Source organism: Rhea americana, unplaced genomic scaffold (genome assembly GCF_003343005.1).
Source record: "Rhea americana isolate MKP2758 unplaced genomic scaffold, rheAme1 scaffold_49, whole genome shotgun sequence".
Classification (NCBI taxonomy): Eukaryota; Metazoa; Chordata; class Aves; order Rheiformes; family Rheidae; genus Rhea; species Rhea americana.
In genome coordinates this window covers 3,833,530-3,852,400 of record NW_028186634.1, presented here as the reverse complement: position 1 = coordinate 3,852,400, position 18,871 = coordinate 3,833,530, and the positions used below count along the sequence as shown (strand labels likewise).

Below are 18,871 nucleotides of genomic sequence, written 5' to 3'. Positions count from 1 at the left end.
TGTGTACACATCATGGGAGAAGAGAATCACATAAAGGCAACATTTACTCAGCCAGGTGAAGCACAGTGCAAATACGGTTTTTGCTGTCTATCCCCACAGACTTGACTGAGTGGCAGCCAAGCATACAGCAGCTGGCCATCCCTGCCCTAGCTCGTGCTCCTCRAGTGTCACATAGGTTTGGAGCTGATTGTGAATGACTAGCTCAGAAGCTGCGGCTCCTGTATTGTTCACCTTGCAGTTACCTACACTTGTCAGGAAAGCTTATGTGGATATTAGAGCTTATGTGGATGCAGAAGCCTTTTGCATGTTCTGTGTGCAAAATGAATTTGTGCAGCAGCATTGCAAGCTTGAAAATAGGTGCTTCCTTTCCAAGAGAAAAAGACATTGGCACTTTGCTGATGCCTTCCTGCCTTTTCCATCTTTCCAAGCAGGGAAACCCAGAATGTGGCTTTCAATAGACAGAGCAACTTGCTGACATTAGAACAGCTTCATCTACACTGCATGCTGTCTGCATCTGACCTGGCTCTTACTTGAGTCTATGTCAACACTCTTTGTCATGAGGACAGGAGATGCTCTGTTTGGGGGTATTGCTATGTATGCAGTTCCTATATTGGGAAGATTTTTCTTTAAACTAATCTAACAAAAAACTTGTTTGCCAATTTTATGGGCAGTATTTGCCATAGGTGGTGTGAGAGTCTTGTTCACAGAGCCATGCTTACTCTGTATAAAGTGTGTAAGTATGCGCCACAACAGCAAGATTTAAATGTGAAGAGGAAATATCAATGAAGGGTTGTGTTGYTGTAAAACTAGGACTGGTCAAGGAGTAATTTAGAAATAAACAAGTGGAGTACCTAGCATGTATGTATTTATGTGTGTAAACAAACATAGCAAGATGTAGGTCAACAGCACTATTCAATTACTTTTTTATGTGTTGTCATTTAAAAGGATAATAAGGTATAGTTGTGGAACGTTAACAAAACCTCAGAGAACATTGGCTAGAATTAAATTATGGAATGGTTTCACTCTACTAGATAAAGGTGATTTAAGACTTCTGTATTTCTGGAAATGTCAGTAAGTTTGGAATCATGCACAGAGCTTATTYTTGTGAAATGGAAAACAGCTGATCCTTGATCAGATTGGGACTGAAATAACAGACACAACAAAAAAGGAATGTTGAATCAGGCTTTTTTGTGAAGGATCAATGTATATTTCTTTTTATTCACTTAAAGCTCTGTGAAATCCACCCTAAAGGCAAAATAAAAATAGAATGTGGACATTCAGCTATTGCACAAGGTAAGTTAGCATACCAGGCAATACTGGGAGTCAAATTAAATCAGTACTACATACTTCATATAAATAGGGGTTTGAAATAGCATTGAGGACCATTTTGATCCTCCATTGGCCATGGCAAAAATGAATCAATCAGCAAAAAATAATTAGAAAAGGAAAAGTCCTGCTTTGCTAAATCTATCTACTAATTATTAAACCAGTTATAAAGCTGATCTGCTGCTGCCACAGCTGCTGCTGCCACCCTGGGAGAGCACCTCATTCAAGAAGTTTCATCTGATTCCAAGAACAAACTTACTGAGGCTGGTATGCCTCAGCTCATCGGTGCAGCCAACCCTGCAGAGGAAAGGGGGGTGAGGGATGGAGGATACTTTATGAGGAGGTGGCTTTCCCTTTTCTGGGGCRTATCCTGCCCTGCCTTCTGATAGCAAAATTAGCACAGTATGGGGCTTAGCAAGAAAGAGAATTTTGGAAGCTGCAGAGAAAAATCAGAGCATTTTTCTATGTAGAGAAATAGCAAAAGTGGCAAAGATCTACTTTTACTTGGATTCTGCAACATCCTTCTGCCCTGCTGGGAGAAATGATGGATTTGGGGCTGGAAAGGCAAGTGCCTTCCCATAGATTTCTTTTTTTCCTCACACAGATTAACAGTTTTGCATTTCTGCAAGTGTGGGTGCATGGGTGGAATTGGCTCGCTGACGTGTACCTCAGTGTGGTATTTCTGTTTACAATTCTGGGCTTACTTTCCTATTTTGTATATGCAAATACAAAATTTGTGCAGGCAACAAAGAGCAGATAAATTCTGTAGGTGCTGTTTATACATCATAGATTTTTGTATTTGGGTGTCCAACTTTCTGAGCAGTTTCTGAAAGCTGCAGTCAGTGTGGCTCTGATGTCCAGGAGTGCACCGCGTCTCCTTTGGCAATCAGACCCATTCCAGAACCACAGGCTCTGTCAAATATGATGACCATAATTCTGAACWGCATGCAGTTTTTGGCAAGTATTACATATGAGAAAAATTGGGCCACACTGCAATATAGAACTTCAAAGAAAAAAAAAACTCTAAATGCATTATAAACTGTGCTGCTTCAAGACAAGCCAAATGCTACGAGGAGAATTTCTTCGAAAATCTCTCTCGTAATTTTCAGCTAGGAGTTTCTCAGATCTTCCTCTAAAGAATTTAGCAGTCATTGGCATCAGGCTCCATGGCTAGATGGACCAACTGTCTAGTCCTGTGTCATAGGTAATATCTAGTGTACTATTTCTGTCCATTTGCAGAGTTTGGTGTTTTGATTCCTTAATTTTTGAGATAATTACCTTTTTGTTAATGAACTTTTTKTCAGCCTTGTTTTTCTTTGGATTACTGTGATACGAGCTGCCCTACTTTTTCTTTTAGGCCTTCAGATTGTTACAGTCCTTTTTTATTTTTTTTTGTCTTGTTTGTACAACAAATCCTATGCAGTACCTACTTTACATATATTTATATTATTTTCTTTCATTTTCAAACAGGATTAGAAAGGAATGTAACCTATTGTACTATAACAAACAATCCGCACTTTCATAGATAGCATGAAGTTTTCCAGTTACATCTTGATACCCCTAAGGAAGTCATTTAACAGCTTTCCTAGTGACCTGATGTGAGAAATATGCATTTTCATATTAAAGGAAATGGGCAAATATATATCAGAGATACTAGCTCTCACTACTCTCCCATTTTACTGTCTGTGATGCGTTTTGCTTTAATAACCCAAAGTAATTTCAYTTTCTTTTCCACACTAATTAATCCACCAATTTGCTAGACTTTTTTCTAGACCTATTGGTCTGTAGCTCTGTGATATGCATGTGTCAGTGACCCAGATGGTTTGAGCAGTTCTTGCTGAGGGCTCAGACTCAGCTGGCAGGCTGCTGCCCTCTCCAGCTGCTATCACGTCCGTGATGCTACGGAGTAACCTCCCCAGCAACGTGGGCAGGTGCGGTTGGGAGACTTGTAGTGCAGGACCTGCAGAAGCGTACAGTAGGGAAGGAACAGAAGTGAAGGTGGTGTATCATGAACCTGAGTGCATGCTGTAAAATGCAGAACTTCCATTTTAAAAACTTGGTTTAGTTTATCATCCAGTTTTATTAATCTCCTTGATTTAATATGTTAAAACATACTTTATAAAGAGTGTGATGTAAATCCCAGCCTTTCTCTGTCTGTGCAACCCTATAGGCTTGTGCAGAGTAATGCTTACCTTGGTAGGTAAGCAAGCATTGCAGTGAGGAAAGCAGGGATGCTCTTAGCAGGCTGCTGCTGACAGTCTGAGCTGTGAGGCCCTCAGTGGTGGAAAATCTGCAAAATTTTCCTTACTGTGAGGCCAGCAGCTGGCCTGTGCAGCCCAGAAAAAGGGTGGAGACAGCCAGGGACACCAGACTTGTGTCCTGTGGGAGAGGCTTTGGTTCAGTGCAGATCCTGGGCAAGCTGGTGGTGTTTCAGGGGCTTTACAGCTGGAATCTGCAGCTGTGATAGCCCTATCCCCAGGGAGAGCCATGGTGAGTGAGCTGCTGTTTTGTAAGATCTCCACAGGCAGCTGGGGCTTCACTGCTATGAGGGAGTTGATGCTGATGGGTGCTAAGTCTAGCTAGTGGGGCAGTGCTGGCCAACCCAAGACCTTTGCATCCTCAAAGCAATATCCTACAGTCTAGTTGCTGTAGATGGTAGCTGGCTCATAGTAACAACAGTAGAGACAYACATTTCTGTCTTACAGGACAGATGTCTGAAATGACCCTGTTCTCAGAGCAAGTCTGACAGTATCAGGGTTTCTTGCGAGTAACTTGGTACTTGCAGAAATAAAGTAAAAACTCACAGGGTCTGGTTGACCCTATCATACCTCTCTCTTCTGTCTCAACTAAAAAATGTCCCTCCAGCATTTTCCTAGGCTAAGACCAGCCAGCTGTAAGGGTCAAGGGAGGAGCAGATGCCTGTACGTGAAGTGTATACATTAAAACGTGAAAACTGGTCTTTAAGTGGGACRGGTTCTTCGCATTTGCTGGGGCAAGAGAGGGAATTTGCTACAGCATAGAGGCAAATCTTTTGCAATGCAGGCTAATGTTTATGGAGCTGCAAAGAGTTTATTGGAAAAGCTTTCCTCCTTCCCTCCCGCCTGCCCTCTCCTAGCACTTTGACAGCTCTGGGCACACTGGATGCTCTGTCATTAAAGGTTTATATTGCACATATACCAAGAAGACTTTAACACAAGCTTTAGACACCAATTTAAAACACCCACCATTTTTCATGGTTTTGGTTTGAATTGGCCCTAATAAGGATAAAGAGTTGACATAGAAACATGCTTGTGACCCAGGTGTTAATTTTAAACTCCCACTGCCTGAGTTGTTCTGATTCCTGATGCCATGGAGGCACATCTGCAGTTCTGGGGATGTTGATTTGCTGGCCAGGCTGCAGCTTAGTTCATGTGGCCATGAAGATGCAATTTTGCTGAGGTTAAGAGACCAGTGATCTGATATGACACAATAACCTGAATTCCGAGCCCTCRTTTCTGCAAACCTACTTCTCAGTGCCCATACACGTAGGACTCTCATTCTTTAAATTAAGCCAGACACAAAATATGAGACTTCCCAAGAAGGAGCYTTGCAGGGTTTTCAGTCTGTCTCTTTCTCTCTCTTTCCTGAGCTGCCAAGGCTCATGAAGTATATGCAGAAAAATGATCATGGAAGCTATCTGCTCTGCCCACTGGTGTCAGTTGTTCAGGCAAATCACACCACCTGCCCGTGGGTGGCTCTAACTTATGTAACTGAGCAGGTGAAATGTGTTTCTGGAATACCTTTTGGAAAGTTACTTTATAAACTCTCTTTAGCTGAACAGGACCAGTCTGCTTCCTGGGGTTCCCCTCTTTYATCCTGCTGTTTCTCTATTTACATTTTGGCTTGAGTCTGCACCATTCATTGTTCCCAGTTCAAGACAGTCCTAGAGGCAGGTAGGATTAAAATAGTGTCTTTTTCAGTCTCCTGTAGAAGGGAATTCACATGTACACCGTGTGCATTCATTGCAAGAAAATGGCATGGGCATTGCCGTTTAGAAATAAGTATTTTTATGCACTATCTCTTTTATGTGATCATTGCCTTAATTATGGCTAATTGTATATGAAGCATCCATAACTGATCTCTCAGGGGGCCCAGAATGTTAGAGCTTACCCAGAGCTGATCCGTACGCTTGGAAGAGGCAGCTTCCTTCGGCTAGCTCAGCTGCTGCTGTGCATTTGTRGTGGTCCTTTTCCACCTGCTCCATGGCAGTCCTTACTGCTTCCTYAGATTGCCCTAGTGGTGCTCTTTGGGGAGTCATCTAGAAGAGCCCAGACAAAATGTCCCAGCCTACTTTGGGGGTGGGAGGAGTCTTTAGTGAGCATGCTCRGACAAGCATTCTGCAGTTGGTTCTGGGGTTGTGAAACCAGGAGGTTTCCTGACATCCCCATCCCTGTCCCCAGCACTGTCTTTAAAACCCAGAGAGGTGAGTTATGTGGCTGAATGGCTGGCTGGTGTGCCCACTGCAGGAGGGGAATGCTGTACCTTCAAAGCAGGTGTGTTTGGCATGTGGGAGCTCCCCAGSACTGGACTGGGCTGGGCTGGGAGCACTCTGAACACCTCCCCTGGATCTCAGGCACCTGGGCAGATCCAGTTTGAAAGAGAAAAATGGCAGGCACCGTTGTAGGAGCAAAGGCCCTGGGTTTCCCTTGCCAGAGGCAGCATGTAAAGCACATTTGCAGAGGGCTCAGATTGCCCTGAGCTATTTGCCAACCTGTTCTGATGCAAATCACAACACCTCCATCCCATAGCTTAAGTTCTTAGCAGTTTATGTTCATCTTCTTCGGAGTCTGTCTCCTATCACCAGCAAAGATTATGAGCATTTTTGTTAGTGATACTGGATTAAGGTTAAAAATATCCTGGGCCTCATGAAAACAAAATGTGAACCCTTTCAATCTGCTTCCTGGAAGAAGGTAGTGCATTGAGGCAGAGTCAGTCAGTYGGGTACCTCTGAGGTCCTGAGTACAGCCTATTTGCAGTGTGCTACAGGGAGCAGTGGGGACATGATTCCCAGGTTGCAGCTGTCTTATAAAGTGCAGCGTGCAATTAAAAGTACTCTCTTCTGGGGAAAGGGGTGGTAAATCTGTCCTGTTGGCCAACCCCGGCCCCTAAGTCTCCACCAGTGGAGGGAGATGAGTCCAGGCAGAGAAGGGAGGTGTGTGGCCAAGAAGGTTAAGATGTGAGTCATGCCCTGTACAACACTTTTCTGGGAAACAAACTCACAAAAGTGAGCAGGTGTTTTGGATCCATCTTTAAGGCATATGAGTCAACCCCTCCATGGTGTAAATTAATGGCTGAGGGGAAAGGTCATGAGAAGAGTTCCCAGTGTTAGAAATTCAAGAAATCCTGCCCCTCAGAATAACCCTGCTTGAGGCATTTGCCTGCTGCATCTTACAGATGACTTGTATGCACCCAGGAGGCTGTGCTGCTTGCAAGAAAAGGTCTCGGAAATAGTAGAAAAGGACACCCTATATGAGAAGTGCAAGGAGGAAAGAATCTCAGGGACATGTAGCTTTTACATTTGAAAGCAATGATATTTCATAAAGCAGAGTCTCTGAGTAAACGCTGAGCAGTTACTGTTGCTGGTCTTATAGATGACCCAGGAATGTGATGTTTTTACTGGCACTCATTAAGACAGCTCTTGGTTGGGAGCTGTCCAAGACTCCTGGCATGGCTTCGGCATTCCTGCAGATTTGACAAAATGATTTTAACCAAAATCCCACATACTTGATATAATCACTCAATGCCTTTAGAAAGGGTTTTATACCTAATATGGACAAAAAAGGGTTATGCTTTTTCAGAGATGTGACGTGTAGTGAGCAGGTTTGGATCCAGAAATAGATGCATCTGTATTCACTTAGTCTTGGTATTTTTTCATGGTCTTCRTTATAATTGCCCAGGCACCTGCTGGCTGTCCAAGTCTAGGTTGCAACACTCAGATTTAAAAAGCGCAGCTACCCCTCAGATTCTCTTGATTGGCATCTATGTGGCATATAATTATCAATCACTGCAGGAAGTTATTCACTGTATCGGCAGAGTCTAATGAACACATAAAGACAGAGGGTACTAGCCTTCTCTGTGGGTAGASAGGAGATGACAGGCCACTTTGGCTAAATGTGCAAGCAGGCAGAAGCAGAYGGAAACAATGACTCCGAGCAGAGCATTGTTATTAATGAGGATGATTCGGTCACTGCTGCATATCGATAATGCACAGCTGTACAAAGTGGCTAAGTGATACCACATGATTCTCTTACAGCCTSTTTTTACTCAATTTTGCACAAGCACAGCTGACTCCGTAGGGTCGCAGGAAGCCTTGCCCTGTACCTCCAGCCTTGCTTTGAGCTTTTGCTCCTGGGGTGTGCTAGTGCACCTGAGGCATTCTGTGCCGTGGTGGGCATAGTTTCTGGGCTAGGCAGCATAACTTGGGAGTACATCTGATAGTGTCTGAAGTCGGCAAACTGCCTTGTTAAAGTAACACCCTTTAGGAAGTGTGTGCCCAAACTGGTGAAAATCAGCTGCAGCTACACAAAACTGAAATGCTGCATCCCACCTATTAAAAACACCATGAGAGGCTGTTATGCGTGCCCAGGATGTCACAGCCATCCACGCGTGCTGTACGTGTGCAGGATGCAGGCAGACTAGCTCTCCCTTCTGCAGACCCTGCCAGTGAGGATGGGGTTTCTAAAGTGTCAGTATTGGCCTAATTATACTTCTTTTCAAGTAAATAAGCTAAATACAGGAAGGGTTGTGTCTTTCTTTCTCACGCAGTTCTGCCAGGAYTTTACTTACAGTGGGCAGGGTTGCAGATTCTAGTAAGCCAAGGCAATACAATTTAGCCCTGCCAATTTAAACCATCTGCCTCTCTAAGAAATATCTTCAAGAGGAGGGCTATAGACGCTGGTGTTGATAGTTTTGTGGAGGAGATGCATATTATAGATTCATACTTGCCACTGTTTGTTATTTAAGTTTCATGTTTGTCAAACATGAATCCGAGGGAGTTAATGATTTAGCTCATGCAGCGTGCGATTCTTTAGCTCTCTGAGCTCACTTTTTGCAAGTTAAGCTCTCTCTGAATGTTGTGGAGTGAGTGGGGAATTGAAGCCATCATATCCTCCCCTTAGCATTGTAGTCCTCATCTCCCAGCACATGGCCCCAGGGTGGCCTCACTCTTCATGCCATAGCAGGAGCAAAGGACAGTGATAGCAGAGACATAAGATACAGTCATAGTTAAGTGTGCTTTTATGGCTGCAAATTGAAGCAATGTTGGAATACAACTCCAATGCACTGTGATTTCCAAAGTGGATAAGCACTGTTTATGCTTTTTAGTTTCCTGTCTTATGGAAGAAATGTGATGCTTTTCCAAGAGTAGCTGTTTTGATGGAGAAATGGATAGTGAAAGATGTCACGTTATGGCTAAGTGTGATGAGAAAGATAAGGGTATTTCCTTATGACTCCAAATTAATGTGTCATTTCAATCTCCCTTTCACTGTTATCAGCCAAGTGGAAAAGGCCCACGTCTACCTGAAGTTTATTGTGTCATCAGCCGGCTGGGGTGCTTTGACTTATTTTCCAAGGTAAGATTTCTTTTTTTTTTTCAGAATTGCTTTTTAAATTGACTGTTTACTGAGAAACATCTACAATGATGAACCAAACAAGGAGAATTTCTTCCTTTGGTGGGAGATAACCATATTTTACAGTTGCTGTTTTGGATATTCCTTCTCTATTATTGGGTTCATCAAAGAAGGTCGTATTACTTCTGTAACTGAGGCAAAACTTGATTCAAAAAGCATCTGGGTGTCTGTATGATTTGGCTGACTGGAGTTTTTTCCATTGTTTTCTAAAGCCACTCTGTGCTGAGCTGTAATTCTTGGCATCCACGATTTGAATGATGGGCCAGTACTACTTTTATTCCAATACCCTGTGTAATAATGATGTTAAGAAAAAAGATTATTTAATAAGTGAATTCTATATGTTTAACTCCATTGGCATGTTTTTTTATCTTAACAAGTTCAGAAAGTGTGGCTAATCATCTAACTGGCCTCAACATTAATGAATTGAGAGTTGCATCATGTGCTGATGTGGTTTACCTAAGTAGTAAATTTCTTGACACAGGAGCTCTGAGATAGTAAGGAGGGCATTGCAGCTAAACTGAGACATTGATAGCCTCAGATAGCTTAGTTAGCTCTAAGTCAGTTCCAGAGCCCCAGGCATTATTCTTTCGTAAGAAAGAAAGGTTATTAGGTACACTATTAAAAATGTTGCTGATTGATTAACATTTGAAATATCTCTCTGGATGCCRCTTTACTGCCCCCCATCCTGCAAAATCTGCTGATCGCCTCACTATACCATATAGGATTTGCGGGTGATTTGTGGAGGACAAGGATATGTCTGATTTCAAATGGCTGCCTTCCCTTTTTCGAATTTTAATATGTTTTTTATAGAAACATTTTTTTTTAATTCACCGGCAATTTCACTTCAGGTACCAGAAAATCTCATAGAATTTAAACACAGATTTTTTTTTTGTTCATTTATATAGAAATAAAGTTGAAACAAATATGTAGATCGTATAAGTTAATAAAAATCATGACATTTCTATCAGTCTTATGATTTAATAACCATACAGAATGTTATCTTTCATCAAAGCAAGTTTCAAGGTTTGCTAGATAAAACTTTATTTAACAGAAACCTTGTTGGAAGAAAAACATTTAGGTTGAAATAATTAATTGCAGTTCTGCTTCTAACAGAACTTTCAGAGCTTTCTTTCATAAAGCAGAGCTTTCTTTCATAAAGCTCCGAAACCAAGGGTTTATAACAGTGAGTCTTAGACGTAATATGTATCTAAACACAGATATCTGTGAGTGAAACAGAATGCATTGTTCTGGGCAGGATAACATAGCTCACAAGAATGATGATCTTGGAAGCTAATGATATGGAGAGAAACTCTGAGGCTCTTCATTTGCTTTGATGTTTTTCTAATTTTTCTAGTGCCCTTATTTCCCAAGGAAAACTTGGGAAAGGGAAAAAATAAAGCATAAAATATGAAAATTGGGAATTTAAGTATCCTGSTTGTAACTAGCTGGTTACAAGCAGCGGGGGTATAAAGTCTGCAGCAAACAACAAAGATCATAYCAAGGAATAACAGTGACAGGCCAAAATTGCAAGTAATATGCTTTCCCAGTTAAATCTGTAATCTGAATGAAAGAGTCTGATCACCCAGTCAAGCTGAATCAGCGGCTGACTGATTAGTATAATTTCACTGGCTTCAGCAGGGGCTGCGTGCTGGAGTCGAAGGAGAGGAGGCACGGTAGGCAGGCCCTGTGACATGGCAGTGTCTGTTCAGGCCTGAAGGACTTTGTCTTGGTGCAGATAGGAAGGCTCYCATCAAATTTTATCTATTGGGACCTGAATGGGGATGTCACTTGCCTACGCTCTTGTTCTGACTGTGAGACCACTGAGGGGCTGGACCACAAAAATAGCCACCCACACAGAAGCTTAGAGACAAACAAAGTCCTGCAAAGTGCTAGGCAGTTCCTGAAGGCATCAAGGGAGAGCAGGGTGTTTGGCAGTGTGTGGGGCTGATTCCAGCTGCAGGCTGAATACAGAACATTTCTTAAGCGTATGCTCCAAGAGCTGCATTTGTGAAGAGTTTGGATGAAAGAGCTGTTAAATAAAAGAGAAAGAGAAGAGCCTTAGCATACCTGTGGGTTTTGAAGATGACGTAGTGTAGGTGCGGAGAGGAGTTCATAAGAAGTGAAACARTCTTTTTCCAGTATAATATTGGGCTATCCTAGTCAATAAATCTAATGAAAGAGAGGAAAGCAGTCATGATGCTGCACTTTGCTGAATGAGACAAACAAGGAAGAATTACTTTCACAGGACAATATGAATGATAAAAGACCATGAGATATTAAAYCTTGGATATTATTTTTTAGAGAAGCAAAGAGAGTCTTTTGTTTTAAAATGTTTATCATCTTGGCTTTTTTGATATCCTGCATTATTTTCATGTTTCTTGAATCCTTTTATGTTCACTGTTGTAAGACCTACTGCTGAAACAGACTTGAGAACCATAGATATTTTTACTTACAGACCCATCCAGTTCATCTGGGCATCTTTTATTCACTTTTATTCACTTTTTATTTGTGTTGTGAAGTTTGTTAGGACTGGGATATGACACACACATAAGGTGACACACTACCTTCCACAAAGATGTTTTAATTGAATGCATCCAAACTGAAGCACAAGGGACCAATGCCAGCAATGTAAAGTGTCACCTAATGACTACAAGGGAGATGCATGTTGGAAGGGTAATGACAGCAGGCTGGCAGCCTGCGGGAGTGCTGAGGCACCCAGGGTACAACCTTGGTTCATTACTAACTGCTTGTCTCTAGGGCAGCTGGTTTTGTTTGATTAGAATGATTGTTGCTCTGCAAGTTACATTAAGAATGAAATCCATATATTCATTTATGGTCATCTGCCATTTCCACTAACTGGAATGCAAGCTATGTATATATACTCAGGTATGTTTTAGAGTTAGGCTTTTACGATGTAGTAAAGAGGGAGGGGAAGCTATGCACCAGTAAATTCCTCTGTTGGCATTTGATGTCATTAGCTGCCATTTTATCTCACCAGCTTGCGCATAAGAACCTTYTAGGAGTCTGTTTCAATGAAAAGCACTTCCAAGAGAAACAAGAGAAAATGTTTGGCTCAGACCCACTAGCTCTTGTATGGCCTTTTGCTCTTGAGTGGTGGTTAAAAGATCACTCTTTCAGGTCAAACCACTAACTGCTTTGAAGCTTGCTTTTTCTTCTTCTTTAGGTTTATCATCTATATGGTGTGTCTAATATGGGAAAACTTAGCTGTGATCTAATTTATATTGGCCCACGTGACCAAAGAGAGATGAAAAAAAAATCCTTTCTATTTGTAAGGAATTCCATCTGCTCATTTTAAAACTAGATTGCCTGCTCTGTGTCATGTCAAACAGAAAATGACCCTAATGTAGGCATCCAATGTAAACAGCTGGTCACACTTCAAGAGCCTGCTCATGGCTGGCTCCAGTTTACCGTGGARACTCCAAAGTGAGCGCTGTGCCTGTGGCCAGGTCTCCTTCAGGAGCTCTTTCCTGGTAAAGGAAAAAGCAGAGAGTGACGGGGTTGTTCTTCCTGCTGGTCTGGCTTTTGTTCTGCCTTCTCAACTGAAAGGAAGGAGCTACAGCTTTGTCATTGAACTTGGACATCTGTAAGTCTGGAGATGCCCAACATGGAAAAAGGTGTTTCTTCTTAATGCGAATCTTGGTCTGCAGCTGGGACCTGACACTCACGTGGCCTGTCATCGTGGGATTTATCTTGATCTTTCTCTTCTCCAGCTGAGTGTTGTTCAGGCCGAATCCGAACACTATTGATCCCTTTTTACCATGTTGTGTGTTATCTTTGCTTTCCAAAAATGTTTTYTTCTTCTTTGTCTCTCTGTTTAGCTGCATTCTAGAATGGGCTTCATTTCCTAATTGGAAAATAGACCATTCTCAAGGTAGGGTCAAATCTTGTGACTGCAATGGTAGTGAAGGAGTGCATGGCAGAGGAGAATTAAACTTAGCTCTGCCATGTGCTCAGGCACACGTGGGACAGAAGGTGCTTCAGAAGTGTACGTTATGGTGACATGTTCTCTCTCTCTTGTCTGGCTAATGGATCAGATCCTGGATGAGGTTGAAAGGCGAAGGGGTATATCTGCTGCCTTGGTTTATCCATTTATGAGGAGTCTGATGGAATCTCCTTTTCCTGCACCTGGAAAGACAATCAAAGTCAAAACCTTCCTACCTGGAGCTGGAAATGAGGTAAAAAGCAACTACAAACATTAAAAGTTGAARCCTTCTTGCTCACCACTCCGATAATAAACAGCAAAAGAGAAACTAGAAGAGACATGTGGGTACTACAAGTTGTGTGAGGTGGCACATCCTCAAAAAGAGCAGTGCARGAGCTGCCCCTATGTTGATTCATTAGTGCTAATTCCCACTGATGATTATAAACTGTTTTATTTTAATATATTTGTTATTTTATCTGTATTAACAAATTGTGTTTTTTAAAAAGTCCGTATTATGTTTGGCCTAGTGTAGTTAACAGAACTACAATAAGAACTGCTAAGTGTGTACTAGTAAGAGCTATAGTGTTGCTGAGTTTTATCGCAGTTGTAAAAGTTAGCATAAGTATCAGTTTCCTYTGTTGACTGTGCTTGAACAGCGAGCTTGTGTGCTTGAACAGTCAAGCAAATGGTTGTTATTGCAAGCCTGATTACTGCTGGTCATGGCATTGGTAGAAGGAGTGATTTGCAGCATTTTTAAATGGCTGTTTTCTGCAATAACTGCCCTTTACCTGGCCCTCAAAGCAGTAGTTTCTATTTGGAAAAACAAGTAATAGAAAAGCTTTTTGTGTGTATATGCAAACATATAATATATTAAATTTCATTTTATTATTGATTCAAATAGCTAAAAGGCCTAGCATTACATAACAAATGCCTCACTGCAAAGCGGCGGCAGTGGTACCTTACTTAAAATGTTTTTTGTAATTTGAAGGTTACTGGCCATTTGGCACATCAGATTCTGATCTCTGCATGTCCTGCTGTAAATATATGGTAACTCCACTCAAACCTATAGAGAAATTATGTTACTGCAAGTGGGAATAGAATTTGGCCCAGGGAAAAAAAAAAAAAAAAAAAAAAAAAAAAAACTTCTCAGAGTCAGTTTTGCAATCATATTACTATTTTTTATGTTTAATCGTATTTTCTGCGAGTGTAATGCCATTGCCTTCAATAGATTGGGGCTATAAAGTCACTTGGGATGAAAGGTAAAGGGTTCCTTGTTAAAATGATTTGTGAAGCATGTTTAGATTACATGCATTTTTTCTGGAGAAGCAAAGGAAAATTGAGGGGCTGATATGAGTAACARCTATAGGATCTGATGATGCTTTTTTGATGTGACTCTATCTGGGAACCATGGATCTGCAACTTCTCTATCCTCAGCTCAAGCTTCTGAACTCTCCCAGAGAAAAATCTTGAGATAATTTCAAACAAACAAACAACCCTATTTTGGCTCAGCTTTGCTCTCTGTTATGCTAGTACAAACTTGTTATTTAAATGGAATGCACTGGCTTAATTAGGAACAGAATCTTGTCCTTCCATTGTGGCTCCTCTGGCCTAAACAAAGACGATGATTAATTGGGAAGTAGACAGTATATTTCTTTGTTAAGAGCAAACTGAAGCAGAAAGCTTTGCCAAGCAGCAGAAAACATCCATGGCATTTGTAAAAGCTGCTGTAACTTGCAGTGCATCCTTCCCTGAAGCAAGATTTCAATGCTGGAACTTTTGCAGCAAAGCTAACTCCTTATAATCTGGCACTTAGATATAATTTGAGCTTTCAGTCACACTGCTAAGGAAGAGAAATGGGCACCTCTGCTGAACATGAGAGAGGACAGGCCACATTCCCAGAGATGTGTTAATGGATCASCATCGTTCCACAGTTTGACTCTTACTGCTGTTTGGAGAAGCAAACTGCTGTTTGCAACAGCAGGGTGATGAGCATAAAATGCTCTGGTACCATAATGTTCAGGTATTTCAGGCGTTAAAAAAGCTAATCTGTATAAAAATATTGTTCTAATAATGACTTTCTTTCTACAGTTCTGTGTCACTGATCACAAAACAGTATTACAATTTAAYGGGTATGAACTGGTTTTGTTTCCAGTATCCTGTGGTTTTGCTGCAGATCATAGCCTTAAAACATTATGTTTGTGAGGAATATTGTTAGGGTTGTTCAAGTTTAAACCCAYTACAGTATGCTAGTGGAATACAGTGTCACTTGCATGAAAAAGTAGAATAAGGAACTTGATTTAAAGCAATAAAGTGATGGTGATTTTTGGACGTATGAAGAGAAGGAGACATATATATGTTACTGTTAATATGTCTGCAGAGATTTCAACACAGCTTTAAATTGGCCAACTTTTCTCCTTTCCCCTCTGCTTCCTTGAATTCCTCAGTAATTCATCATTTGCTGTCTTGCACTTCATATATTTCTTCCTCTTATTATTCTCTTCTTCATGTTATTTTCCCTCTTTTCTTTTTTTCTGTCCTCCATCTTCAAGTTCCACATCTGAGCATGTTAATTGCAGAGTAAAAGGAAGATATAATAAAGGAGTCAAGCAAAAGGCATTTGAGAAAAGCAAGGAGAGGGCCTGAGGTCATGGATGAAGTGTGAAAATTAGACTTTAAAGGGATGTCAGAAGTCACCATCTAAGACCTTGTCCTGACTCCCCAGTTAAGTATATACATATATATATAAAAATATATATGTGTGTGTGTGTATATCTATATGACAAAATAGGCTTTAAACATTAGACAGTGAATTATGCTTCATAAAGCAATGAAAATGATGTAAATTAGGTTTTAATTTTGCTCAGCACTTAAATTTAGTCTCTGACTTCCTTCTAGATGTGAATTTGAATCACAAGCCAAGTTAATAACAAACTTACATTGCCTTCATGGCTGTTTATACGCAAACTAACTTGTATCAGGTTAGCCAGTAAAGAGCGTACCCTCCCCTTTTAACCCTGTAGGCTTCCCTTCCCAGTGTTTTCAGTTTGTTACTTGCTTCATACTGTTGACTCAGCCAAGCTGTACATCTCTGATAGGGCAGTTAGAAGTCAGAATTACGCCTTCCTAGGAAATGATGGTGGATTTAATGCACATAATTATGTTCTGGGAAGAAGAATGATTTGATAGTGAATTGTGCAATACACTGTTCTCTGGGGTGCTGTGACTCCAGCCTGTTTGCAAATGAGGCTGGGGAGGTTTTCTATATCCTCTGGCCAGCAAGAGGGGAGCAGAGCTGGAGGGCAGGAGTCAGGGTTCCAGGTGTCCCTGGCACGCTGCAGCCTGACTGGGRAAGCTGACTAACTGTTGTTGAATGTGTGTAGGTGATTGAGCTCCGGCGGCCCATGGATTCACGCCTCGAACACGTGGACTTTGAGTGCCTTTTCAAGTGTCTCAGTGTACGGCAGATCATCAGGATCTTCGCTTCTCTGCTGTTGGAGCGGCGTGTGATTTTTGTAGCAGATAAGCTCAGGTAAATGACAAAAGGGCCTGAACCACACATGTTGTTCAGAGCAGTACTGTCTCCTGAAACAAAAGGCTGTTAGAAATGGCCGAAAGGATTGTTGGATGTGAGAATCCACTCACTGCAGAATTTGAATAATTTTTATATCAGTGGCAGTTATTTGCATCAGATGGTAACACATTCTCCAGCTGTGGAGAATCTCACTAGCTACAAGCCACTTATCCTGTCTTACTTCTGTTTGTAAAATGAGGAGGCCAGTACTTATCTGCTACATATTCAGCTAATGCTTGCAGAGTTCGGAAGCAATACAGTCCTTGCAATATTTTATTTCTGTTTTGGAACAGAGCTCTCATGAACAGTAGCAGATATTGTCACTAACGTGTTCCCCCTTGTGGCTGTTGGTTCCTTGCAGCTCAGCAGGGAAGTGGGGTGCTGAAAGTTGCACCCTGATTTGCTCCATGCAGTACAGAGAGTTGGCAATAGGGCTAGGTTTGAAATCCCGCAGTAACCAAACGTGTGCAGAGTGGATGTTGAGAATGCCAATATGGTCCTTCCCAGCTAGTCACAATATTTTTCCTGGTGCTCACGTGACCTGATAACTTCCTTTCTGAAGTTCTGTGTTGAATTTCTTCAGCCTGCATCTTACTTCCCTTCTCTGTGAGTACTCTCTCCTCCCTGCTTCCTCTGAGGCTTGTGCCCTCCTGAGGCCTAGGCAGGGAGCACAGCAGGTCACAGCTCTGCACAGGAGCTCAGTGTAGGCTGCATCCCTGCCCTGCAGCTGTGAATCAGCCCTTTTTGGGGTGCTTGCGTAATCCATACAGAAGTGTGTGGACATTTTAACGATGAAATTCTTCACTGTGGCGTGATAAATAATAAAAGATGGCAAATAAAGGTAAAGACCTTAATGTATTAGATGCAGGAACATCCAGCATCTTTTAAAAGGACCCCAAAAAACTGTATCGATGATTAAAAACAGATGGGTTGACCCAAACAAACTCTGTTAAATGTTTTATCAGCCCCATCCTTCTCTGAATGACTACCAGAAATAATAGTTGCCAGTTGGCTGCCAGTGTATACAGTAGCAAAAATACTTTGCATAGTAAAAGCTTTACAACATTTAGGGGGGAATTTCTTAAAGCTGTGRACCCTTTTCAGGCTATAAAATGACTTCCTTAGCAGTCTTTCTTGTTGTCTAGAGCAAAAGGAACCTTTTATTTGGTCCAGTTTGCTGTCAGTAACCCTTAGCTTGATTGACCATTTGGGATGACTTAATTTCACATAAACCCCCAGGGAGAATTGTGCAGGTAGTTGAGGGTTTCTGTAGTACTTTAGAAGATACACGAGTCAATCCTAGGGATACTGGAGCAGGTGGCTTTTGAAAATGTTGATGTGTTCCTTCTGGCTGTTTTTCTACAGCATGCTTAATTACATTGTTCTGCCTGTTTCTATTTTACTGTTCATTTAGCAGAATTAGTGGCACACACAAGTCTGACTCAGAATGACACAGTTCTGTGTTCCTTCAAATGGCACAGGGATTTGAGTGGAAAAGCACAGCAATGATATGGAGAGAATTAAGGCTGTAATGTGGTGCTGCCAACTGCTGCTCCACTTTGGAGTTCCCAGTTGTTCCTCTGAGAAGTTGTCCTGGTTGGCAAAGTACCCAGAGCCCTTGATCTCTTGACTGCAGGGGCACTGCTGTGGGAATGGCTTACTGAAGRAGGCATTCTCCAGTGGTCAGGGCTGAAACAGAAAGCTTTTCCCTGGAACATTTCTTGGAGAAAGCCAGCCTAGCCAGTGCCATACAATGCCTCTGGGCACCACTCAGTGAGGGCGGGGCGGGGGGGGGGAAGCATTTAAAATCTGCTTTGACAGGCTTATGGCAGCTTGGCGTGGAAAACACCCATTGCCAATGCTGAGGGCTCATAGTAGCCCAGAATATGATAGGGCAATCAGGGTTTTGTGCATAATGCAAGTCTGAATGGACGGTAACAGCTTAGGCTTGTCTGTTCCTGGAAGATGCTTCAGACCTACAGGTCTCAGAGCACAGGGGTTAATGGGGACTCCTGCCTAAAGACAAAGAGCTGCCGTTCCCCTTTTTGGCACGTAGAAACAGGGCACCATGACCAACAGGATCTAGAAATAATAAAGGCGCTTTTAGCAATGTTTAGATATGTCTGCCTCCTTCCCACTGAAAACATTCTCCAGTGAACTCTTTCTGTTGTAAGAGCCATCTGGTTAGGAGTTGTTAGGTACTTCAAAAAGGGAGAGGATTGAGACAGATCAGAGGCCTGCAAGCTTTTGTGAGAAGGGACAGAATCCAAGCAGCATCGGCTGATGGACACTCTTGCAACTGTAAGTGTACCTGTTCATATATAAAAAGTTAACTTACTGTGATTATTTGATATACATTATTTT

At 41.8% G+C, this 18,871-nt stretch overlaps 1 protein-coding gene across 5 annotated transcripts in view; it reads left to right on the top strand.

Annotated features, from left to right (window-relative positions):
- The window catches only part of DENND2B (DENN domain containing 2B), a 186,738-nt gene that overhangs the window by 142,217 nt on the left and 25,650 nt on the right, over nucleotides 1–18,871 (top strand). For all 5 annotated transcript variants that reach the window (XM_085317187.1, XM_085317183.1, XM_085317185.1 and 2 more), the window contains 3 exons: nucleotides 8,859–8,936; nucleotides 13,049–13,189; nucleotides 16,317–16,465. In XM_085317187.1, the coding sequence (XP_085173313.1) occupies nucleotides 8,859–8,936; nucleotides 13,049–13,189; nucleotides 16,317–16,465 (368 nt within the window). The remainder of the gene's footprint in view (nucleotides 1–8,858; nucleotides 8,937–13,048; nucleotides 13,190–16,316; nucleotides 16,466–18,871) is intronic.